Source organism: Oryza glaberrima, chromosome 10 (assembly GCF_000147395.1).
Source record: "Oryza glaberrima chromosome 10, OglaRS2, whole genome shotgun sequence".
Classification (NCBI taxonomy): domain Eukaryota; kingdom Viridiplantae; phylum Streptophyta; class Magnoliopsida; order Poales; family Poaceae; genus Oryza; species Oryza glaberrima.
This window is the reverse complement of record NC_068335.1, coordinates 19,300,378-19,325,465: the sequence shown is the minus strand read 5'-3', so window position 1 is coordinate 19,325,465 and position 25,088 is coordinate 19,300,378. Positions and strand designations below refer to the sequence as shown.

Genomic DNA, 25,088 nt, shown 5'->3' with positions numbered 1-25,088 from the left:
ATAAGATATATTATAGGAGTACGAGTACCTCTGGTTTATTGAAATTATTGCACTGCAAAGACACCCCCCCCCCCAAAAAAAAAAAGAGAAGACAATATTAGATGAGCAATTCTACGATCCTTGAGGAGGTACCATGAGCTACCAAAAATTTAGTGTAAAATTTGGTACCTCATAATACCTAGGTACCAAGAGGTACCAAATTTTCAACAGAAAAAGTGGTACCTCATGGTACCTCCTCAAGGACCGTAAAATTGCTCATATTAGATTGTGCAAAAAATAGTTGATCAATTAATCTCTAAAGCATCATCCTTTCACTTATGCTTATATAAGCCAAACTTTAAAATTTAAAACTTAATTTTAAAGTTGATTTTGTTGGTTTTTCATCATAGTTTATTTTACAGCACATGCTTTTAAATCTCTAAGGACAGTATGTATAAAAATTTTATCCACATTATTTTTCAATGGCTGATAAGCAATACGGATAAACACGAAGTATAAGCGAAACAATGGGGCCGCTAGTCTCTAATGAATATGATGATCACTGTACACTTGTAAATTTACAAAAATTCTTTCAACACAGTTCACCTGAAGACTATATTTATATTGAAAATTTTCAAGCGTCTATGTATCATTTTGTCAACAATATTTGGTGACTAATTATCATCACTATGATAGAAAAAGAATATATCCAAAATATACTGCAAACAAAGTCAACCACATAGGAGAAAAAAAAGAGAACAACAATGTTGCATTTTTGTAGAAAATCTTATTAGATGACACAAACTCATGATCTCCAGGACAATGAAATGGCATGCATATGCCTTGATCAGGCTGCTAGCTTGTCTGGATCACAGTATTAAACAGATAACTAAATGAACATGATGAATCATCAAAGAAATGCATAGTCTTTTTCAATATTTATTATCTTACTCCTATATACATAGAACATGCACCACATTTTATATAGTAGTACATGGAACACTCTATCTTCAGTGCTATATGTCGGGTTTGCTATCCTGGTTTGTTTTTGACTTTACATGGTAGCTTTTATCGGTGTGCTGGTTAGGTACATGTGTGAAGAGGGACATCAGAAAGCAAAAGAGAAGGGAAAATTGAAAATGCTTCCAATTTTGTGGCAGGTAGTACAAATGTTTTATCAAGAAAATATACCGCCTGCAAAAAAAAAAATCTTCGGAAGGAACCCAAAGTGAATGATTTGAGATCACGCAATACTCATTTCATTCTGTTGGTTGGCTAATTAGTTATAGATGCTTTGTGCCTTCGTTGACACACTCATATGCCAATCAAGCAAATAAACAAGTTTATTTCCAAGTCCAAATAGGAATGCACACATATAGGAAATTTAGCATTCGGCCGGTGGTCTTCACGTTAGATGATGCCATTCAATTAACCAGGGACGACCTTTCAAATAGAGTCATCGCCTCATTGGTGTAGTTACGTACCCTTTGCATGTTTCTAGTTACACACTCAGTAATCCGTTTTTAACGAAAAGGCCGGACTTCACACCCAATCGATTGAACTATTTTTATTAATGCCACACAATGTCTGAAAATGACACCCATTGATTGTGTTGTTAGTAGCACTGTGGACTAAAATAAGATATAAACAGCCATGTCCCGTGAGTACGTACCATCCGCTTAATTGCCGTGAATAGTGGTTAAATGTATACAAAACTCTATCATGTTTGCACAGGATATGATTAATCAACCAACCACATTTTCTTGTTAGGTTATATAGGGGCATGTCATCGACTAATTAAGATGTGTTAAAGTAATCACCAAAACAGCATTTGATATAGTAGGTGTGGCGGTATATTAATCCTTTTTGTCTTCATTAAAATTTGATGGATTTTATACAAAACCAAATTTGACAACTAGATAGGTAGAACATACATGTACATGCTTGCATGTCGGTGCAAACAAAAAAAAAACAAACAAACAAAGGCGTGCAGATGAGGAGGTATCATCCATCCTAGGGTGACAAACCGGTAAAGAGAAAAAGGGCATCCTTCCTAGTGCAAGAAAAGGTGATGTTAAAATGATTGGGTCGCAGCTCAAATGATAAGAACAAAGAGAAGCGTTTGGAAGCGGCACAAGTATGCAAAACTAAATTATTAATAGCTTAATATGCCGCCTGATAGCGACATCATGATGTGCTAGTTTCTTTTGATCTGTTGCGTATATTATTGTTTTTTTATCTCTCTATCTCTTTTCATTTTATTATATTAGTGTAACCGCACAGAAGAGAGGGAAAAAAAAACATGTAAAGTTGCGGCGATTCCAGGGACCTTTTCCAGTGCAGCACGGCTGAAACAAATAAAAAGGTAGGAAAATAATTAAAAAAAAGGGTTCCCTCCAACGTCGGGATGAGCTCTGTGTGTCGTGTTCTGTGGTGTCAGTGTCGCACAAAGCTGCAATGCTAACTTAGTTATATATGCATGCATGGCTGCTGCGTGCACCAAGAATTTACCAAAAGAAGCCTCACCAACGTGTATTTCAAATTACCCTTTAAAGGCCCTGCCGCAGGGATACCTGGGACTTTTTAATATCCCAAATGTTTTAAAAAAAACTCTAATTAACTACTTTATTATGTAAAAAAAATATCAAAGTTAAAGCTGATTGCAATAGTTCAACTGGAACATATACCTAGCTATTGTGATAAAAAAAATTCTAGAGTAGATTATATTACAACATGTTGTATATAAATTTGCGAATTAATTAGGAAAACAAAGCACCTGATGGATTACCTGAACAATTCTTTGTAGCCAGGGGTGTGACCATTTCTTTAAGAAAATTAAATAATGTGAGCTCTGTCAACCAATGAAAGGGTTTAATAAGGCAAACCTTGTCTGGCATGACTAATCAAACCAGTTAAACAGGGAGATGCGTCCAAATGGCCCCTTGCTATATATGTGAACCATGGTCCAGCCGGCGGCTCCCACTGTGCACGCCGGTGAGCCGCGGCGATCGATGATGGTCCAAACGGAAACCCGTACATTATCATGGTCCCGTACGTGTTGCTGGAGAGACGATCTGAAATTAGACATCTTTTTCCCTTGTCCTCTTCAAGCTTGGATGCATAGGAGAGATAACTAATTAAGCAGATCCATCGATCCTTGAGAGATAAACCACATGTATATCTAGTTAGCTTGTGTTGTCCATCTGGACCACCAAGTCATCAGGTTTGGTTAGCCACAAAACCTTGCGTAAATCCATCCGATCGGGTCACATGCCGAGGCGTGAGCCTGAAGCTCGTTGAATCATTAGTACTTGCCCCTGAAGAAACAGCTTCGATCTAATCGGCAGATCAGAGGCTGGATGCATGCTTGGATTCCTTCCCTGTCTTTTAACAAAGACGAATTAAAACCCAGTATGTTAACAGACTCCGTGAGAGTTAATGACAGATTAGCACTGACCTTATTCGATGAAAAGGAACCTTCTTTCTTCAGAGAAAAGCTTGAACTGGCTTTAGCCTGTGCAAGGGGTAGGACCATTTCTGTTACAGCAACAATCCAAGATTGTTGTGTCCAGGATGGAGCTGTCAATGGCTCGAGATGTTAATCCTGCCAACTGTTTTCCCCTTTCCATAATCCCTTGTGTGGTGTGCATCTGTACAAAGCTAGCTAAATGGTGCACTTCCATTAACCTTTTAGCAGCACCTACCCAACAAGTGAAGCTAGGACCAACTGTTGACAACAATACTTCAACGACCACAATGAAAGATAGCCGGCCAATTTGGTTGTCCCTGTGAGCACTTGTACGCCATAATACAGGTTCCTTGATGCCGTCAGATTATAGATGCATGTACTCAAATACGCATCACCTGTAAACAGGAAAAGACCGTGAGTGTAACTGAAGATAGCAATCTTGTAAAAAAAAAAGTGTAATAATACGTCAGAGATTTCAAATACTGATATCAGATTGATACCACTTGATTGGCGAGGAAAATGAAGTGCTGGAATCTGGGCCAGGATTTAAGTAAAAGCAGATAAAAGTCACAAGCATATCTGGGCAGGACTAAAATCATATATTCCAACTTGCATATCGGCTTCCAGTGTCCCAAGGTATTTTTATCTTGGGCATCTCATCCATACTCAAATAAGAGCCTGACCCATGTGATAATCAGAACTACTAGTTTCCTTCTCATTAGGTTAAAGTGCCAACATTTCGCTTGTACATCATGGTTCCAGCAAAGATTCCCTACAGTTTCACAAAAGGTACCATCACCTAAAGCACACACTTGAGTGTTACTGTCATTACAGGGCAGTACAAAGTGACCAAACCACAAAAGAATTTATCAGTCAGAAGTCCATTTCACCTTAATGTGCTCAATTACATGTAGAATTGCCACCGTTGCTCTGGTTGTCTTGTCTCATGATTAGGCGAGCGCACCGATGCTGTAGTGCACTAGGAAACTCTTTCTGATATCCGTTAGTGTTAGGTGGTGAAAAAACTTTATTTACAGCGTGCAAAATCCTTCTTCCATGACCATAGCACACATGGCACCCCAGCAATCCATCTGGTTCCAGTAAGAAATAACAGAATGGTACAATGGGAAAAATACTTAAACTTTAAAGCTGATTACTTGGTAGAAATCAAGGAATCAGATTTAATTCACTTTGTCAAAATACCAGCTAAAAAATATCACATATGAGGGAATCAATTCTCTTCCATGTCCCCTACAGGGATGACCGCCAATTGAAATCGGATCTATAAAAGTAAAACGGAAAAGGAAAAAATAGTAAAGCTTCCATTTCTTTTGGTTTCTAATATTGGTAGGAAAAGGGTAAGTAATGTAAAGTAGAAGTGGGGGAATTGTGAGTTGTTGATAGTTATTCCCATGCCAGAGGAGTCCAGCCAAGAACGAAAGCTATACACAAATACTCACTAGGCAACATGGAGAGACATGGCTCCCATGTTATCCCGTGCAACCCCTGTTCCCCACTTGTGCCCTCCCGTTGCACATGGCCTCATAACCAACCCTTCCTCCCCTCCTCTCCTATAGTTAACATTGCCATGGGACCCCATTCCTATACAGAACAATTATCACCACCTTCCTTTTCCCAACTCCTCTGTACCCTAGACTTCTGCATTGGAACAGTGCTCTGTTCTAAGCATTGTATAGCAATATCTCTACCACTATAAAATCAATTCATGAGGTGAATCTGATTGCAAACTTTTATGAATTATTGCATGGACTAAATAGTCTTGTTATAAACAGGAACCAAGCTAAGGATAAAGAAATTCATGCAATTTAATATACAGATGCTAAAAATGCCTAACGCTTAATTGTGAGATTAAGGGGATCTTTATAATGAGCATCTGTACCATATACAGTACTTCAGCTCAGTTAGTCACAGCTACTGTAGAAGATAAATATTCGAAATTGGTGGAGTCCCAGTTCTTTCGAAAAGGACATGTTTTATCATTTTACTTTCATGTCCATCTACACTATCTTTCGTTGTCAGCCCAATCTTGGAGGTGTGTCATAATATCATCTACTAAGATATGACAAAAGTATTCGGGCTAGCGGGCCAGGTGGTTAATTAGATAATCACAGGGGAGGCTTTAGAGCCCATAAGGAATTGCACGCTACAGTAGGAACTGCAATAAAGAATCCCAATATATTGAAACGTTACTGTTGACTGATAGGAACATATGAGCATAAAAATTCCTGTAACTTTCCAGCCATACAAGTGGGTTGGCCTTTGAGGGGTCATTTTCACAGACCATACTTACAATTGCCACAACTTTGATAGAGATATTGTAAACTAGAAGTTAGATAAGGAGTCTGCCGCTTACATATTAACCATTAAAGGAAATCTTTAGATTATCACCGCATAGCCCAAAATAGGAAGATTCTCACCAAGTTGGGCCTCATCAATTGATATGCCGGAGTTCTGATAAGAGTCACGCAGCTACTCGAACAGCAAATGCCAGTGTAAGATTCTTCACCTGAAATAAACATTTGGACAGAAACTGATGTAGTATAGATATCAATAGAACAGATGAAACTCAAAGGATTATTCCAAATAAGTCATCGAATCACATATCATCAATTCTTATATATATAATTACCCACAGGGGGTAAAGAAAAAAAGGAAAAAGAACAGAATCAGAGGAATCAGTGATCAAAATAGCTCCACATATTTCCTTGTTTCTTTTAGGACTAACTGGCTTACAAATGAATAATAAATATATGGAAGTCATTGTTGTATAGAGTTGTTATGTATTGAAGCATGTAGAAATAAGTTCAATATTACTAGTTTGGGTCCCACATATAAAGTATAAAACAAACTGAAAAAACTATGTTAGCTTGAGTTTCACACGGTAATCCTCCTTATCATATTTTACACACGTCACATCAAATAAATTATTATTGCTTCACCCGACATAACTTGCAGTATATGCTAAAGCCTACTTTAAACAATAATGAAACAAACTTACATGCCCTTAACAACTTGACTACTGACCTAAATAACGTTTACATGATGACAGTGCAAGCTGGATGTGATGCATGAAAGATTGTTCAAAAACAAAATAATCATTCACTTACATCGATGCTGTCAATCACTATCCTAGTCAAACTTGACAACATTTTGAAGGGTTTATTCAGAGGCTATCATTATTATAAAGCCTAAGAGTATATGAAAATCAGGGAAGATTCATCTCCCCATTCAGCCCTTCAGGGAATATGACTTCTGTCATGCAACCCTGACAGGTTATTGTTACTGCAAAAAGTACTGAACTCCAATATCTTTTATTTCCCTTGAAATTATTTGACCCCTGTATTTCACTTTCTATTTGATGGAAACTATTTCGTTGAGTTCACAATAGTAGGAGCCAAAACAAAAATCTATTGCACAGCAGCTGTAAGTGTAAAGCATAGCACTACTAGATCTGTGAAGTCAACTGCCGGGAACCATAGAGAACTCAAAATCAAGTGATTGTGTATTGGAGAGGTAGACAGTGGAATACTTACAGAATGTCTGAAACGACAGTGCTGGGACATCACTTATCTAATAAATGAACAAAAGATAGCTATGACCAAGTGAGGCACTGCAGTAAGGGGGTAATAATCGATAAAAACTTTGAAGAGAGAGCCGATTGTACCAATCAAAGTACGATGCAAACATAACTATTCCTTTCACTCGATTTCGCAGAATCCCTCTATAAAATTCCCTTGCCAACTCCAAGCACTACTTGTGCAGTTCTGCCCATGCCCAGCCATCAACTAGGATCGTGTTAGGGTTAATCACTACATGAAGTGAATAAAAAAAATATCAACTGACCTTATTGGGTAAAATTTTACAGGCCTAGCGCCCTACCTCTCAAATTAACATCTAGTGAAACTGAATAATAGATAAACATAGGCACAAAGTGAGTACTGGTTACTGGTAAGGGAAGGGGCGTCACATCGCCACTACAGTGCTCGCGGCTGGTCTCCTCCCCCTCCGAATCGAACCGAGCAGCGCCGGCGAGGAGGAGCCGCCTTCCCCCAACCCGGCAACCCCCCGAACCCAACGGTGCAGAAGGGGTCGGCGGCCGGAGCGGAGCCGACGCGGCGGTTGAAGGGAGTAGCCGAGTTAGGAGGAGGAGCTCACCGCCGTGCCGAGAGTGGGTGCACGCACGCCGCGCCCCGCCGGCCGGCCTGTTCGGCCGGCCGCCGCTCCGCGCGACGCGGCACGGCGAAGGCGCTCGCCTCGCTCCGTCCGTCCCCACGAGCAGAGGCTTCAGCGGGCCGTGTGCTTCGTCACGGGCCCAACAGCAAGAAGCTCAGCTGGAGAAGCAGCCCGTGTAGATGGGCCCGTCCGGTTACCGTTGATGGGCCTCCGTGGTGAAGGAGCCCGTGTAGATGGATCTTCGGCGTGGGGGAAAAAGGCCGAAATGTCACGGGAACCAACTACGGGAGGCCATGGGCCGCATCCATTAGGATAAGCGGGCTAGATCTATCCATGCGACTAGCGGGCATCAATTCGCTGCGGAAAATGTCTAATTTTCCTTAGGTTGGATCTAATTCGTCTTTTAACCATAAAATCAGATATAATAACCCCTCTAACTATTAAGAGAGTTGAAAAAGATTTCTAAGATAGTATTGCGGGAAGAGGAGAGAGATATGGGGAGGAGGGAGGAAGGAGAAAGGAAGGAGGGTAAGCGAGAATGACATGTGAGTTCCACTTGATATCCTAATATCCTTGTTGGCTTGGTGTTTTTGACCGGGGTTAATTTGTCACGTTAGCTAATGCCATTCTAAATACTCCCTCCGTATCTAAATATAAGAGATTTTAGTGGGATATGATATATCCTGCTATAATGATTCGTTATATTAGGATGTGTTATTTTTAACCAATATCCTTTATAGAGACAGATGGAGTAGTGTCTTATAAGTTTTTTCTTTTCCGGTTTTAACGGTTAGTAGAGTTGTTGTATCCAGCAGCTTTACGATCGAGAAATACGGCCTATACTTAAGGGAGTTACAATAGACATTTTCCATTCGGCAAGTCAGAGGTTGACACGACGACGACGCGAGTCACACGACGCGACAGCCTTCACCGACGCACATGGCCGTCCAGCTCGGGCGCATCACGGGGCACGCCGCACGCGGCCCACTCCGTGCCGGCCGCGCCATGGATTCCACGCGGTGGCCGCACTCCGTCCCGTGCGGGCGTGCGGCCCATGCTGCCATGGCATCCAATCCGATGCAATCCAACCGACATCTCCGCGGCCGCATCGCCCGCTCCCGTCACCGACGCAACCCACGGTCCAAAGTCCACAGACTTCACCGCCGCTGTTACCGCGATCCCGGGCTCCTCCCCACAGCTGTCGTCGCGTCAACCCATTATCCTTCACCGCCACACTCGCTGTCAGGTGGGTCCACGTCGCCGACCCGCACCACATGGCCCACGAGGCAGTGACCCTACGATGTGTGGCATGTGCATAGCGCAGGCGGTGCCTTATATTTAGCGCACAGGAAACCCATGAGAAATCCAAGGCCATCACCACCTTCTTCCTCCTCTTCATTTGCCATCTTTAGTACCACCTCGCCTTCCCAATCCAATCTCGCCGCCCATTAAGGCCCGAGAGCCCCCATTCCGCCAGATCCATGACGGTCTCGTCGCCGTCGCCGTCGGCGGAGGAGCCGTTCCGGGTGTTCGTCGGCTACGACCCGCGGGAGGACGAGGCGTACGAGGTGTGCCGCCGCAGCCTGCTCCGCCACGCCTCCATCCCCGTCGACGTCCGCCCCATCCGGCAGCCGGATCTCCGCGCGGCGGGGCTCTACTGGCGGGAGCGGGGGCCCACCGAGAGCACCGAGTTCTCCTTCACCCGCTTCCTCACACCCTACCTCGCCGGCTACCGCGGCTGGGCGCTCTTCGTCGACTGCGACTTCCTCTACCTCGCCGACATCGCCGGCCTCCTCGCCTGCCTCCCCTCCTCCGACCCCGACCACCGCCTCGCCGTCGCCTGCGTCAAGCACGAGTACGCCCCCGCCGAGGCGACCAAGATGGACGGCGCCATCCAGACCGTGTACCCGCGCAAGAACTGGTCGTCCATGGTGCTCTACAACTGCGGCCACCCCAAGAACGTCGCCGCGCTCACCCCGGACGCCGTCAGCACCCAGACCGGCGCCTTCCTCCACCGATTCGCCTGGCTCGATGACGACGAGATCGGCGAGATCCCCTTCGCCTGGAACTTCCTCGTCGGCCACAACAAGGTCGACCCCGCCGACCCGTCCACGCAGCCCAAGGCCATCCACTACACCTCCGGCGGGCCGTGGTTCGAGAGGTACAGGAACTGCGACTTCGCCGAGCTCTGGATCAAGGAGGCCGACGAGCTCAAGGCCGACAAGGAGAAGCAGAAGCAGCAGCAGATCGTCATGGCCAACGGCGAGAAGGAGAAAGACGAGGAGGGGAATTGAATCGAATCCGAATTCATTGTGCCCGCATTGCGTTTGCAATTTTGCATCGAATTGGTTCAAATCTGTTATTTATGCAGAAATTCACTCACGTATACTATGTAGTAGTAGCATGCTGTTGCTAATATGTTGGTTTATTGGGTTGGGGTTGTGTGGTAGGCTATGAGTGGATAGCTCTAGTATTGGTAGTAGTACGCTTTTGTGTAGCTGCAAATCAATCTATCTATGAGTCCTCAATGTTCAGGAATTGTAATTCTTTTGGCCTTTGATCAATTGACCATGTACCTGTTTTTGCTGTTTCTGAATACTGATCATACTGGCTAGCCTTCTCTGATGCTGGAATTGAGAAATCAGGTTGGGTCTCGAGTGTCCGTGAGGGAATGAAATGTGATCATTTTCCTTTTGCAGTGAAGATTTTGTGCCCATTTCATCAGTTTGCAGGTAGCATTATGTTCATATGTTGATGTCTGCATTCAACCGATTCAGGAGATTGGATTTTCATTTGGTGATCTGAACCTCAGAATGTTCCGTACAGCCGATACAGATAATCTGAAGAGATACCTTCGTTTTCTATATCTGTTACTACTAATTAAATTAAAGCTCAGTGACAGATCACAGATGCATGTTCTTTGGAGATTGGACAAGACCAGCTTAAAATGTGTCCTGTCATCCGTACATTGTACTCCTAATCACGTGTAGTGTACACAATACAGTACTACTATTAGATCTCAGTGATCACTGCAGTGTTCTTGTGATCACTGTATTCTGGTCGCCTGAATTTTCTCTCTTGATAAGAGAATCCAAAGCTGATTGAGGTGGTTTTTGGGAAGGAGTGACTAAACTTTAGTCCCTCTCATAAAGGTATAAAGTCTCTATGGTAGGGACTTAGGTGGTGTTTGGGTGGGAGGGACTAAATAATTCCCTATCACATCGGATGTTTGGACACTAATTATAAATATTAAACGTAGACTATTAATAAAACCCATCCATAATCTTGAACTAATTCGCGAGACGAATCTATTGAGCCTAATTAATCCGTGATTAGCCTATGTGATGCTACAGTAACCATTATCTAATTATGGATTAATTAGGCTTAAAAAATTTATCTTGCAAATTAGCTTTTATTTATGTAATTAGTTTTGTAAGTAGTCTATATTTAATACTCTAAATTAGTGTCTAAATATAGAGACTAAAGTTAAATCCCTGGATCCAAACACCACCTAAACTTTAGCCCCTCTCTCAAAAACATAAGTCTCTTTAGCTCCTCTCTTAAAAATATAAGTCCCTCCCCTAGGGACTTTAGGTGGTGTTGGGTTGGAGGGACTAAAGTGTAGCCAAACTTTAGTCTCTCTTATGTTTTTGAGAGAGGGACTAAATTTAGTCTCTAGTTTCCAAACACCCCCTTATGCTTTTGAGAGAGGGGCTAAAGTTTAGTCCCCTAAGTCCCTAGAGGGAAGGGATTTCTACTTTTATGAGAGGGACTAAAGTTTAGAAGGGACTTCTACTTTTATGAGAGGGACTAAAGTTTAGTCTCTCCTTCCCAAACAACACCAGAAAGCTGCTGGTCACTCTCAGTATGTCACTGTACTTTCAGAGTTTCCGTACCCACTCCAAATGGTCTCACGGTTCAGTGTTTCTCTCCTCATGTCTGTCTCTTAAGTATTCAGTCCAAGGATGCAAGCAAAGCATCATGCTGGATGGATTGCTGAACAATTTATCCCATTGATCAATGCCTTTCTCAACATGTTGTGAACTTGTGATCTGAAAGCAAAGTATCTGGTCTCTCTGAACTCTGAAGCTTGGAACCAGCAGCAATTGGTGTCAGTAGTCAGCAACTGTGTACTGAAACGTTGGGTTTGCTGTTTTGAGCCCACTGTAATGCATGTGCACATGTCTTGGCTGTAAGCTGAATACTGAATTCGTTGCAAAATGCCGTATGGATCACAGAAAGCACAGCCAGAATGGATCAGTACATTGGTTCCTGCCTGAGAACGGTTGGAATCTGATGAGTTGCTTGAATTCCTGAAATGTGGTTCCAAACAACGTGTGTAAATTTCCATTCAGAAATACCACGTGTAAACTTTAATAGAGGAATTGATCATTGTGAGCTGGTTGCATCTTTGAGGCTAAAACACATTATGTTCATCGATAAAGTACCTCAAACCTTGAAACCTTGAAGAGTGGAGTTGAGGCATCCGGACAGCAGAGGAAGAGCGTGTTGCAGCTGAAGACTGAGGAGCAAATGAAAGATAGCGGCGGCGGAGGCCAATCGTCTTCTCCGCGGCCGGTGGATGTCGCCGCCGCCCACCGGCTTCCAATCGAGTCGCCGCGCTGATCGATGGAGCAAAAACTCGCAATTCCATTTCCGGAGTAACAAGTACGGGCCGCACGTAGCCCGCACTCCCTTTTCGGCCCAATTACTATATAGGCCGCACGTGTTGCATCCCAACAAATGGGCCAAAAGTAATTCGCAATCCAGTCCGGACCGACAGAGTTGGACGTGGCCAGCGAAGTGGGCCTTGTGGGCCATCGCATCGCACCACTGCATTTTATGGTTTGTAACAGGAAAATATGTTGCAACTTTGACGGCATTTAAATTTCTTCAAAACAAGAATATTTTGAAACTACACTGAACAAAAGTCACTGAAATTATCTAGTCCTGATGTAGTCTGTCTGTGATTTTGTCATGTATTTCCTTTTTTCCTTTGGTATACTTTGGAACGACCAATTGACAAGTATAGGTTGAATTCACATTGACCAGAAGAAATATACCATACATTATTTCATGATGTCCTCTATACATGATGATAATTTATTGCCTTTCGGTTAATGTTTTCATGGTATCAGGCAGTATTTTGCTATCGTCTACATTACTGTGTACCCTGGGCCGCCTCCACCTTCTGGAACGGTCCATTCGATGTTTTGCTTTGGATCTTTGATGTCACAAGCCTGCAGATACCGTCAACATTTCATTCAGTTACAGGAAACAAAAGATGCAAATGTCCATGGACAACTGAATCAACATGGAGGCAAATACCTTGCAATGAAGACAATTTTGAGCATTTATGTGAAGCTTCTGGTCACCTTTCTCGTCGGTGACATACCTGCACGAGAACATGTATGGCAGAAGTGATTAGCAATCCTTCTTTGGGCATTCAGTACTTAATTGTAGGTTATCTTTCATTCAAGTAAGAAAGGCCAATTTCCTTACTCGTAAACTCGAGCTGGACAATAACGTGACTCTGGTCCAGCATACAGAGGAAGATTTACTCTCTCCGGTACTGTAGGATCCCTCAAACGGAGATGAGGAGGTTGATCATGCTCATGGTTTGTGCTGCTCCTGTATAAATGAGATCATACATGATCAGTGTACAGAATGTGCATGTAAATCACTCCACATTACATTTCAGTTCATGAAAAAAAATGGAGAACGATAGCCATTCACCCACTAAATTTGATGAATCTGCCGCCACTATACTACATGTGACTATTAAGAAAAAGCTCTAAACCAATTCACAGGAAAGCACTATTACTTCTAAAAATTGTGAACATTACTTGAAACTTTGAAATAAAGAATTCTAAAGAGTGATGTCTAAAGAGTGATGGACGTCATCATTCTTGCTGCATATCTTACCTGTATAAAGAAGTTGGTACGTCAAAGGATATTTGACCATCTGGTTTCGGATATTGAATAGGCGAGTGCAAACTGGCCATCTGTTCACAAGAATGTGTTTGGTTAATGTCGGTAGTGAAAAAATGAAACAATGTGCTTTTCATTTATGCTAACAAAGAATGTCTATTAGATGAGCACCAGCAGTACTTGAAACTCACATCTGTTGCTTCATGGTCAGGTATCCCGTGCTTTAAGGTAAAGGGGGACTTTCCTTTGAATACGTATCTAAAAATTGATCAATAACAACAAACGTCAGCGAACCAAGTAGAGTATTGACTTCATCCCAAAAGAAGTATAGAATATTAAGTAATATTAACAAATTAGTTGGGCCTCACCGTTCCAGTGCAGACAAGGCAATGCCTGGAATAAATCCATATTCAAATGCCTGTAACAGAATATAAATAAATCTGTCTGCTCAATAGCTTCAGAAAGGAAAAAACAGAAACTGCATATCCTCACTTCAAAAGCTTGTATGACGGAATACTTAATTAGACAAAATAAATGTTCAGGAAGTCTGTAACAAACATAATCACATACTGGTCTGTAATTCCGAGCTATATAAAGCTCTTCCCATATCCATGACTTCTTGAGATTCTCCCAATAGAGTTCCATCGAAGATCCTTCAACAAGAGTTTTGAAAGTTGCTTCTGCAGCCAGCATACCTGTTGTACACATCCAACCCTTTAGTACATGGCTTCTCAGCATACTCTACAGTTAGCACACATGATCTACCATTTTTGGTTGAGAATAATGTGCCACTTTAAGGAGATCAAAATGTGTACTCTGAAAGAAATGTAAAGTAATTGACATAAAAGTGAACAGGCAGCACTACAACATAAAGCTCAAAGCATCACGTAAAGAGATACCTGACTTCATGGCTGTATGAGTTCCTTTTATTTTGGGAACATTAAGGAACCCTGCAGAGCATCCAATAATTGCACCTCCAGGGAAAACTGGATTTGGTATTGACTGAAATTTTACATGAACATTATCAGCACCCTATCAGTAACTATTGCTAACAACTAAAGAAAACAAAATACAGGAGACCTGACTGAATGACGGAGGTAAAAGCTACAGTGTTGAAACATATAGCACAACAAGAACACTATAACAATGCTGTGTCTCAAAGTTCATGTACCAGTTAACCGGAAACACCAGGTGAATTGATTTTGATGTAAAATGCTTGTAATGTCATAAACTGGCAGATGCCCAATATAGTTATGCGCAGAGCTTACATATGAATCTATTTACAACAAAATTTTCATTTCTTTGACATGCCACTTACTTGAAAACCACCTTCATTCAACGTACGAGCACCATACTGAAGAACTGTTCCACCATCCAAAATTGTCCTGACAGCAGGGTGTTGCTTGAATTTCTGAAATATAAAATATGATTGCATAATGCTTAGAAGAAAAAAAATCGACCATCAGGAGTTCAGGACTATACTAGTACACTACCATCATAAAAGAACATACCCATAGAAATTTGACTAACCTGGAATTCATCGTATGGGCTCATGAAAGGATTTTGATAGTTCAAGGCAACAACCAGACCTATCGCTAACTGAAATATCAGAGCAGAGATAAAGTAAACACCACTAAGCGATAAAGTAATCAAAATTTCTGGGGAAAAAAACTGAGCAAGTTATACATTTATCCACTCTGCAAACAAAAGGCCTTATGATAAGGGATGAATTAATGGTTCCTCCTTTAAACCCAAATTATAATCTGTAAGCTGTCAACTTAGGTTGTGGAGAAGGATGCATCTATCATGTAAGATAAATACATTTTTACATCTTTACACAGATGACAGACTTCACTGAACATATATTTGCAAAAGAAAAGAGAACTCATAAAGGGATATTGTAGCAAATAACAGAAGAACTACCTGTCTATCATCAAGGTGGTACATAAATGATCCTCCATATGTTTTCGAGTCCAAAGGCCACCCTACAGTATGAATCACAGAACCTGGCTTGTGCTTTCCTTCCTCGATCTCCCAAACCTAAGAAAGCTTCCAATTAGTTTCAAGTGGCACTGCTAACTCGTCTGTAAGTCATTTTAAGGAAAAGAATGGAGATGTTTTGAAGATAAAGCTAGTAAATCATAGTTCTATAAGGAACAAACGAAAGCATCTAATGGAATTCCTCAAAAATAACCATAAGTTCTTTATTAGAAAATATTTTTGAAGTGTTTGTGCATGGGTGATTTTGAAAATGTTAACATAAAAGAGTGTTACCTATAGTTTGCATATATTGCATGTATAATGTGGTATGGGACTGATTTAAGTCAGACGATTTTCACACACACACAAAGGATCTTGTTTTCCTCACGAGATATATGAGTTGGTTTGATAAGATTTGAGAACAAGGCATTTGGAAACTGAAAGTGGTATTACTGAATATCAAGGTACCTCCTTAATTCCAAGAGCATATGTCTGATGCTGGCCTTGCCCACTCTCTCTGAGCTTGTGGTTCCTTATTATTTTCTGGAAAGAGAAAGAGGGAAGAATAACATGATAAGTGTTAGCACCAAATGAAATATATATATAAAAAAGAACATATGAATTTCATAAAACTAGATTTATGCTGACCTCTGATAATGAACCTCGGCAACCCTCGGCCAACAGTGTCATTCGCCCTGCATTTTCTAAGTAGCTGACCATGAGAATAGACACGTGAGTGGAACCACCAGCTTGGAACAAATGGGTACCAATTTTACAGAAAGAACAACGTCAACAGACTGAAAAAGTTTTAAAGACAAACAATAGGGAAAACAAAATCACTATTATCTGCCTATACAAACAACGGAAAAAAAAAGGAGCAATTGATTATCTCAACATTATGCACTCAATAAGGATGGTTACTCGCCTCTTAGTTCAACACCAGGTTGAAAAGTTTCCCTTTTGGAACCATCTTTAGCAATACCAACATCATTGGTTGCAACGCCTGTAACTATTTGATTTTCATCATAAAGGATCTGTTAGAGAAGAATTCAGACAGATTAATATTAGCCCTTTGACAGAAGAGTTCCACAACTGAAAAATGGTGGTACCTCACTCGCAGCAAAACCTGGATATACTTCAACACCCAATTCTTCAGCTTTGGAGGCCATCCATCGCACCATTTGGCTCAAGCTGGACAATATTAAGCATTGTTTCTAAAATCAGATACTGTCGAATAAGTGAAATATACTAGAACTTTGCATAGATGAAGCTAATAATTAGAAGAAAATCTCAGCACCTTATCACATAGTTTCCCTTGTTATCGAAAGGAGATGGAAGTGTCCATGCCTTATTCTTTGTCAACAGCCAGAACTTGTCAGATGAGACGGGGACTCTTATTGGGGTCTATCAAACACACAGTAGGCACATAAATATCAATGCCTTATGTACTTAGAACTAAATTTACTTTGTTACTGAAGTGTATTTTGCTGTCATTATTCAAGGAACTGCCATATCAAAAGGACCAGGTCTTATTCATTGGGAATTTGGGACACCTCATGATGCAATTGTTAGTTTGCAACTGTTACTGAGCATCAACTAATTAAATTTCGCCCCCCCCCCCCCCCCAAAAAAAAAATAAATAAATAAATAAATAATAATAATTATTATATATCGTTTATTTCTGTGCATTTGCCCTACGCAAAGCAAAATTAGGGAGCTGAAACATCCTCATACACCAAAATATCCATGATTTCCCATGATCAAATGAACCTCAGGCTTCTGATGAAGGGATCAACCATAGTTAATTTGCACTTGGTCTAGAGTCTAGACAGCAGAATGGCCAACTAAAACATAGCATATCCAGTTTAGAGCAGAGAAGGGCATACATCCTCTTGCCTCCACTTCGGGATGAGTTCATCCAACGCTCGTGGCTCGAACACGTTCCCCGACAATACATGCGCACCTGCAGCGAGAGCAAGCAAAATCAAACAAACGCCAAATTACACGAGCAGGAGTAGAGTAACGCCATCGCGCACTGGCGTGCTAAGACGTAAGCAACCGGACCGAAGGGGGAACCGATTCCGGAGGAAGACACGCACCGACTTCGGAGCCCTTCTCGAGGACGCAGACGGAGAGGTCGGTGTCGGCGTCGCGGCAGAGCTGCTTCAGCCGGATGGCCGCGGCGAGCCCCGCGGGCCCAGCCCCCACGACCACTACGTCGTAGCTCATCGCCTCCCTGCCCCCGCTCAGCCACCTCGTCGCCGCCGCCGCCGCCGCCGCCGCGCCCCACCTCGGCGCGCGGTGGCCCGACGCGTGGCCAATCCCCGCCGCCGCCGCGCGGAGCACTCGTTGCATTGCCGCGGGAAGCTTCCCGATCCCGAGCCGAAAGGGAGGAAGGAGAAGGCCGGGAAGGTACGGAACTGTGGAGGAATGGGAGGGGCAGTAGAGCTCCGCGACGGGACGGCGATGGGATTAGGTCGCTGAGGTGGAAGAAGACGAGGACGAACAGTATTCCTTTTTTTTTTAATTGAAAACTAATACTGTAATAATAATTCGCTCTGTTCATGGGCTGTTTCCGGGCTAGCTTTATGGGCCTTTGAACACTTCTACTAGTTTTTGGGCCTTACATAAATGGGCCGTTACATGGTGATGCAGGCTGGAGTTTGGGCCCATCGAACAAGGTGCATGGTATTGCTGGGCTTCTTTCGGCCTGCCCCGCTGTTCAAGGATTTAACCTCGATTTTGCTATTACATCCATCATCGAACAAAAAAAATTGTCAAGAATAAATATAGTATAATTATATTGTAACTTACGTTTAAATAAAGTATAACTTGTATTATATTATAGTTACATGTAAACTACAATGTAATTATGCTACAATTATACTATATTTAGATTTTACAAAGTTGTCAACAAATGTTAGAATATAACATAGTCATTACACAAGTACGTGGTTGTCTCGAAGAAAAAGGGAGTTACAATGTTGCCATCACTGGCCATAGATGATGTATACGTATACACGTCCTGTACTTGTCTCTGAACACAAGCTACGATACCCAGCTAGTTCCAGAAAAGAAAAGCAGAGAAGAACATCTGAAGCAATGCCAGAGGAAGTGCCACAGCTTCAAGTCAAGCTATCCTGCTTTTGCACGAGCGTGTAGTGTTGTGCATAGACGACGGAAGGGGATAAACGCCTGTGATTTAGCCGACAAATCCCATTTAGGACAGATGACCAAAGCTAAACTATGCTGGTTGCTGCCTTACAAGGAACATCCCTCCTGCCTCCTGATTCCTGCACACACTGCCCGGCATCTCTCTCTGTCTGGGTCAACGTACAAATCGTTCTAGTTTTCTACTACTATATATTGTATACTACTAATATATTTGATCAGGTAAGTGCTAGAGAACTGTGTATAGCTAGCACAAAAATGTATTATAATTAGGATAGGTTTAATCTGTAAATGTGTTGCACTCCAACCAAGCACAAGTCCCCATCAGAAGTTTCAGAGCCATTAGACAAAGGGTTGCACCGGATTAGGATCCTGTGCAGTTGTTATTATAACTGCAACTTAAGCAGTTATATGTGCATCACACGATCCTGAATGAAAGGTCCGGATAAGCAGTACTGTGCCAAAAACACTGTAGCAGGCATGTACTATTCTGTTGTTACTGTAGCAGCCATTCAAAGCCGTCGGATCAGAAAACGAATGGCCAAGATTGTGTGCAGTTGTTATTGTGCAGTTACAATAGCAACTGCATTTGATCTCAATCCGGTTGCACCACACTCTGAGCTGCCTGCACGTAGCTTCGTTTCTGTACTTGTCTATTTGGATGCCAAACCAAGACGCTTGTCCCAGTTAGTAGGTTCAAGCAACAAGAACAGAAAATAGTACATCTCTTCTACGATTAATATTATTCAGAGTTTCAGACACATAAACTGGAGCTAATCAGCTAATCGCAGCAGCGTGCAAATAATAATATTCAGAGAACAAGGACACGTTTTCAGTACCGGTGCGATAAACAAATTCAAGTACAGGATCGTAGAAGGAATAGCTTATGGATTGCAGCGACCGACGACGATTCAGCCGACAAATTTGCTCGCGCCGGCGACGTTGTCCGGTGGTTCGACGAACAGGATTTCTATCGCTGAATCCTCCACACGAACGATCTGTAATTCGTGCGCCCATGCAACTCCAGGGGAGTTGCAAAAATTTGTAATCTCTTCCAGTCAATGACGCAACCAGATGCAAAATTGTGATCCTACTAAAACCTTTTTTTAAAGACTATTTCAACTGATGAAAAGTTTAGAATCACGCATAGTTTCAAAGCTGCTGTTCCAATCAGTGCATTTGAATAGGAGCATAGGACCCCCATGAGTAGTACTATTTTATGGCTCGTTGCGAAGCTGTTGAGCTTGGAAGTTAGATGAACACAGTCTTGTCAGTTCTGATGTCCATTTTGCTCATTCGCTCCTCGCACGTAGCTTCCAAGCACACTGCAAAACTCCCCCAAAATTATTATTTTTCCCCTCTGAATATCCATATATCCATTGCACCAAACGATTGAATTGGTGGTACGGCAAGCAAAAGACATGGCATATTTATTGTCTCTAAATTATATATTTAGTAGCCACACGCATGGGTTAGGAAGATTGTTCTTGTCTGATTGATTCTCTAGTACTACTCCTCCTCCTCTAGCTAGTAGCTCCTGTTGCACACATCTTTTTCTGCCTTAAAAAGTTCGATTTTTTTCTTCCCCTGAATGACTCGTGAAGCTTCGTGCTTGCTTCACGCTCTCGTCTTGAGCAAATAAATTTGAGTCACATCACATCGCTCAAAGATGCCTATAGTTTTAAGTATTTAAACTCTAATTAATCTGTCGTGTTCATGATTGATTGGTGGTGACGGTGCGATTTTGGGAATGTGATGGAATTTGGAAGCCATCAGCGCATTCAGCCACGCATGGCCCAGCAGGAGACTGCACTGTTGGTGTTAATTGTGTGTTCTTCGTGTCAATTGGACTGAAACTAAGTGCACACTATGTTAGGACGTCGTCTTCTACATTGGACCCCAGGATGTGTATCCCTGTGCTGCTCTCTCCATGGACGGACTCCAAATCTTCAATCCAATATATCGTGATGTGATCGCCGCGACGATACGATTTTATAGTGTACTACACAAGTACACATCCGAAAGGCGCTGCGATGTATGATCAGACGATGAAACAGCATCAAGATCAAGCCTTTTTTCATAAACAAACAGCTGTCCTATTCCTAGATAGCTATGATTAATTCCCAAGAACTGCAAGATCCTGAAGGCACCAATTAATTAATATTCAGATGATAAATAAAGATGGTACAAAACTGAGAGGTGAGGGGTTAAGTTCTTGGTGTCAGTGAGCTGTGAATCACAAGAGAGAAGATTTGTGACCTAAATGAACACATTACACATGGAATGAAAGGCTCTTTGTTTTGTTTCTCTTACAAGTTTTATTAAAAAAAACTGTTGCCTAGTTGTGGAAGCAAGAACTCGAGCGCTTTACGGTACATTGTCAACAATTATCTAGCAGCTTTCACGCATTCAGGTTGTTGACATACTCTCTCCATCACTCATATCAGAATCTCTACATTAGTATATTGTTTATCTACAAGCCACAAAATCAAAGGCAAACGAACTGACGCGTGAGTCTGAACTCTAATACGATTCAGGGACTAGCAGTAGAGCACAAGACAGTTTAGTTTAGCACATGTGATCCACACGGTGCAATTCGCCGTGGAAAGTCACCAAAATGTGACATGTAAACTCGCTTCTGCCGTTGCTTTCGGAACTAGTTTCTTTCGTCACCTTGCAGATCACTGTTGCAGGACAGCAATCAGTGACCAAATCAGGTAGCCGTGAAAAATGACAGTAACCTGCTGAAGAAAGCTCTGAATTTCTTGTCCGGGACGCTGGGTGTAACTGCTTAAATTAATACTTGGACCTAATCTCGGATGCAAATTCTTTTGTTTGCATCTTTCTCACGAGAGTTGAACATAGTGATGACTAAATCTCTGAAAAGGATTCACAGACAATCTGGGAATCAAAGAAAGCCATTTTTTCAGTGATTCAGGACACTGACTGAAACTATTTTCTTTGTAGGCATGCAATTCTGTCATCATCCATCACCAGGAACACTGTTCTGTGTTCTACACTTCTACTGGTAGCACTTGCCTAGTAGCTGTTTCAGAGTGAAAAAGTCTATGGCATCCCAAAATTCACTCATCAAGATGCTTCACTGTGACCATCACTTTGTCCTTAAAGAGCATTTGGACGTACTCCATTTTGCAACACAGTGCAGATTAGTGCTTTGTTTTGTGGTCAGTGAGCCATCCGAATCAGCACCAAATGATTGCTCATTGGCCTACTCAATTAGTAGTAAGCCCCAAGCTGCTGCTGATGCTGCTACTGTTCCTGATGACTTAGCCTCAGCGACTTTTTGTTCCCAGTACAGGTTTCTTTTCTTGCTGCAGCATCCGTAGCATAGCAGCACCCTCCCAAGAACCAAACGCTGCTGATTGCTGCGTGCCACCGGATGTTTTTTTCTCTCTAATGCTGACAAGCCAATGCACTGTTGAACCTTGATGGTTTCGTGATATCGGCGCAAGGTGGACGGTCCAGATCATGCGACGAGCCATCATCCGACGGTCCCAAACCGAGTCAAGTGATCACCAGTCCTCTCCTCCCACTGTTTTTATTCAGATATATGTTTTCTGAACTTTTCTCTGAATTGAGCTTCAGTAAACCAGAAGTGTTCATTACGACAGATCAATTGCTCACTTTTTCAGGTGCAGCTGTACGTAGAAGCACACTTACTCCTGCTTGACCCCAGTGACTCCTACACTTGTCACATTTTCAGTGTCTTGTCTTGTTGGATCATCCAAACGGCGAGATGCCCTTGCATTGCAAAAGAGGGGAAGATCAGAAGAAGAAGAAGAATTAAGACGGTTCGATCCATAAAGATTAAAGAGAGGGCAGCAAGAACAGGATGGCTAGCTGCTCGTAGCAAGAACAGTAGCTTGGAAGCAATAAATTTCACCTTTTAAAACCGCTCCCCGTACGCAGCCCATGCAGATGTGTTGAGTTCAGTGAACGCGATCGATCGTGAAGAGAGATACTAGCTCTCTTTCCTGTGAGCTTCAGGAATCCGATGTGTGCAATGCATGCCCCTCTCTCTCTCCTTTTGAAAAGCTGTTCATCTATGCTCAGCTTTATTAACTCGCAAATCTGAAACACCGAAAGGTTAGACGGGTAGTAGTAACAGCAGAAGGCAAGCAAGTACTGATGCATAACTATATACTGACATTTTAGTCAGGGTTTACAAGCAAAATGTTGCTTTTGCTGATGTAACCTTGTGACTTCAGAGAACAGAGATATTTCTTTTACCACCAAGGACTGCATTTTCGTCTGCATCAGCAGGAGTCCTAGATACTACTAAAGGGGAACATGGTAGCGGAAATTCCTGATCGACCGAGTATCACAATTTTTGTAAAAGTAGTACCATTTCCAATTGTTTTTATTCTATCCCTATATATATATAACTTTGATTTTTATGATTTCTGGAATCAACATTGTACTGATATCGCCATCAAATTGAGTATATGAAATTCTCGGTCGACCGAGAACCATTTTCCATAGACATGATATCGTTTTGGACAGTTTTCATTCCAGCATCTAGCACACTCGTATGCGAGCTTAATTCGAGCCTGCCAGCTTCACTTCACCAACACCACTCGAGCATTGCAATCTGCAAGCTTCCAGCAGCAAGCAGCCTAATTAGCATCACAGACTCATCTCAGTATCACACCCCATGATATCTTAGATGCATATGCATGCATTCAAGGACAAATCAAAGCATTCTGCTAATAAGCTCGCTAACGCGGCCACAAAATCCGTCGCTGACAGATCATCAGAAGCAACCAAAAACCCACATTAATCGCGGCGACTCCGCTCAGATCGATCGATCGATCGCTGCGCCCACCGTGATGGCCACCACACCAGCCGTCGTCGTCTCCTAGCTCCACACCTCCCCCTTGACCACCGCCACCGCCACCGGCCGGCCGGGCCATGCACGGCGACCGGCCGGATCGACCAAGCCGACGCCACCAACCAAATCCATCCCGGTCATATCTCTGTCGCCTCCTCGGACCCCCAAGCTCCATCACATGGTGGTTGTCATTACTGTCTCTCGGTGAAACCCCATCCATTGCTGCGGACACTTATAGAAGGATAAAAAAAAATTTAGATGCACTTAATAGTTTAGTGATAAGGGACGTGTGATTTCAACCCAGAGATCTCTGTTCAATCCCCAACACGCTTACATTTTTTTCTTTAAAAAAAATGGAGAGGCGTCTCTACCCTCCAAATCTCCATTTTTTAAGGAGGATGGAAATTTTATTAAATAAATAAGCAAGAACAATTAGCAATAAAGTAGGTACTAAATAAGTTGAGTAATTAGGGAGCGTATCCTATGCACACAGGCCCTCACATGTACACACCGTGTACACCAACTAAAAATTATCACAAAAAATTCTAGGAAAATTCATACATATACTTTCAATAGTATTACATCTACGTGCAAAGTCGCATCTTCAAATTCATTCTACATAGAGAATAACAAAAAAGATAAAATTCTGACAAAATTGCAACCTTAAAACTGTCAGATTTTTTGTTTTTTTTTGTTACGGCTAAAATATAATGAATTTGACGTTAAGATTTTAACCCTAGGTGTAATACAATTGAAAGTATGTGTATGATTTTTTCTAGATTTTTTGGTGACATTTTTTAGTTGGTGTGCACGTGTGTACACGTGAGGGCCCGTGTGCATAGGATATGTTGCCGAGTAATTAATAGGGAATATAATTGCATAGAACATGAACGGTTGAGATTAAGCATGAGAGAGATCGAATGGCTCATCTTAGCTTCACGCATGTTGAGCTTGTGGTTGTAACTTTATAGAAAGAGAGAGGATTTGTGTCGTCAGTGTAAGTGTACTGCTGGTAATTGCACAGTTTAATTACCAGCTAATGCATGGCTGGGTGGTTAATCAGCTAGATCTCTCTGGTTTTGAGCTAGCTGATCAGTGATCAGTGTAGCAGCGGCAAATTAATAAATGGGATGAAAAAGCTTTTGCATTGCATGCATCATTTCGTACCTCACCTAGACGATCAATGGTGGTTGTGAGACATCCTGGATCTTGAAGGAAATATAACTGTCCTGTGTCACATATAATGGCGTTTCAGCTGTAATCTAATCCAATGGAGCTACCTAAGCTACCACGTATACATGTACCTATAGCTCACATTATGAGTGATCGATTTATCTAAAATCCAATAATTAGCCCATCCAAAAAGGGCCATAATTGTTTCAATTTCAGTGTAATCTATTGGATTCCAGGGATGTTGGAATAATGGAATAAGAAGGTGAGCTCAAAACGGATTTCCTGTACATGTTTAACAAGTGTATTTGTTGTAACCTAACACTGGCGAGTGAGTGAATG

At 42.2% G+C, this 25,088-nt stretch overlaps 2 protein-coding genes and 1 long non-coding RNA gene across 8 annotated transcripts; 1 reads left to right on the top strand and 2 right to left on the bottom strand.

The window, feature by feature from the left end:
* Positions 1-2,536: 2,536 nt before the first annotated feature.
* On the bottom strand, positions 2,537-7,617 carry LOC127786043 (uncharacterized). 6 transcript variants are annotated; one of them, XR_008019895.1, is made up of 8 exons: positions 7,409-7,617; positions 7,134-7,278; positions 7,003-7,039; positions 5,823-5,975; positions 4,339-4,539; positions 3,949-4,220; positions 3,437-3,843; positions 2,537-3,363 (listed from the first exon to the last, which is right to left on the bottom strand). It is a non-coding gene; the product is annotated as an uncharacterized LOC127786043 (long non-coding RNA). The 6 variants fall into 6 exon arrangements; XR_008019897.1 differs by having other exon boundaries at positions 5,887-5,975; XR_008019892.1 differs by having other exon boundaries at positions 5,823-7,278.
* Positions 7,618-8,997: 1,380 nt separating this feature from the next.
* LOC127785992 (protein CDI) lies at positions 8,998-10,232 on the top strand. Its single transcript, XM_052313312.1, has one exon. It carries the CDS (start codon positions 9,124-9,126, stop codon positions 9,934-9,936), a length of 813 nt encoding a protein of 270 aa, XP_052169272.1. The 5' UTR covers positions 8,998-9,123; the 3' UTR covers positions 9,937-10,232.
* A 2,280-nt stretch (positions 10,233-12,512) lies between these two features.
* Positions 12,513-18,039, bottom strand: LOC127753526 (electron transfer flavoprotein-ubiquinone oxidoreductase, mitochondrial). The gene is made up of 18 exons (XM_052279014.1): positions 17,653-18,039; positions 17,440-17,516; positions 16,851-16,957; positions 16,663-16,744; positions 16,479-16,587; positions 16,202-16,248; positions 16,022-16,096; positions 15,497-15,613; positions 15,104-15,172; positions 14,892-14,984; positions 14,473-14,575; positions 14,144-14,268; positions 13,942-13,991; positions 13,765-13,831; positions 13,568-13,647; positions 13,145-13,273; positions 12,971-13,037; positions 12,513-12,882 (listed from the first exon to the last, which is right to left on the bottom strand). The coding sequence occupies exons 1-18, from the start codon at positions 17,906-17,908 to the stop codon at positions 12,799-12,801; spliced, it is 1,737 nt and encodes a 578-aa protein (XP_052134974.1). The 5' UTR covers positions 17,909-18,039; the 3' UTR covers positions 12,513-12,798.
* Between the last annotated feature and the right edge of the window lie 7,049 nt (positions 18,040-25,088).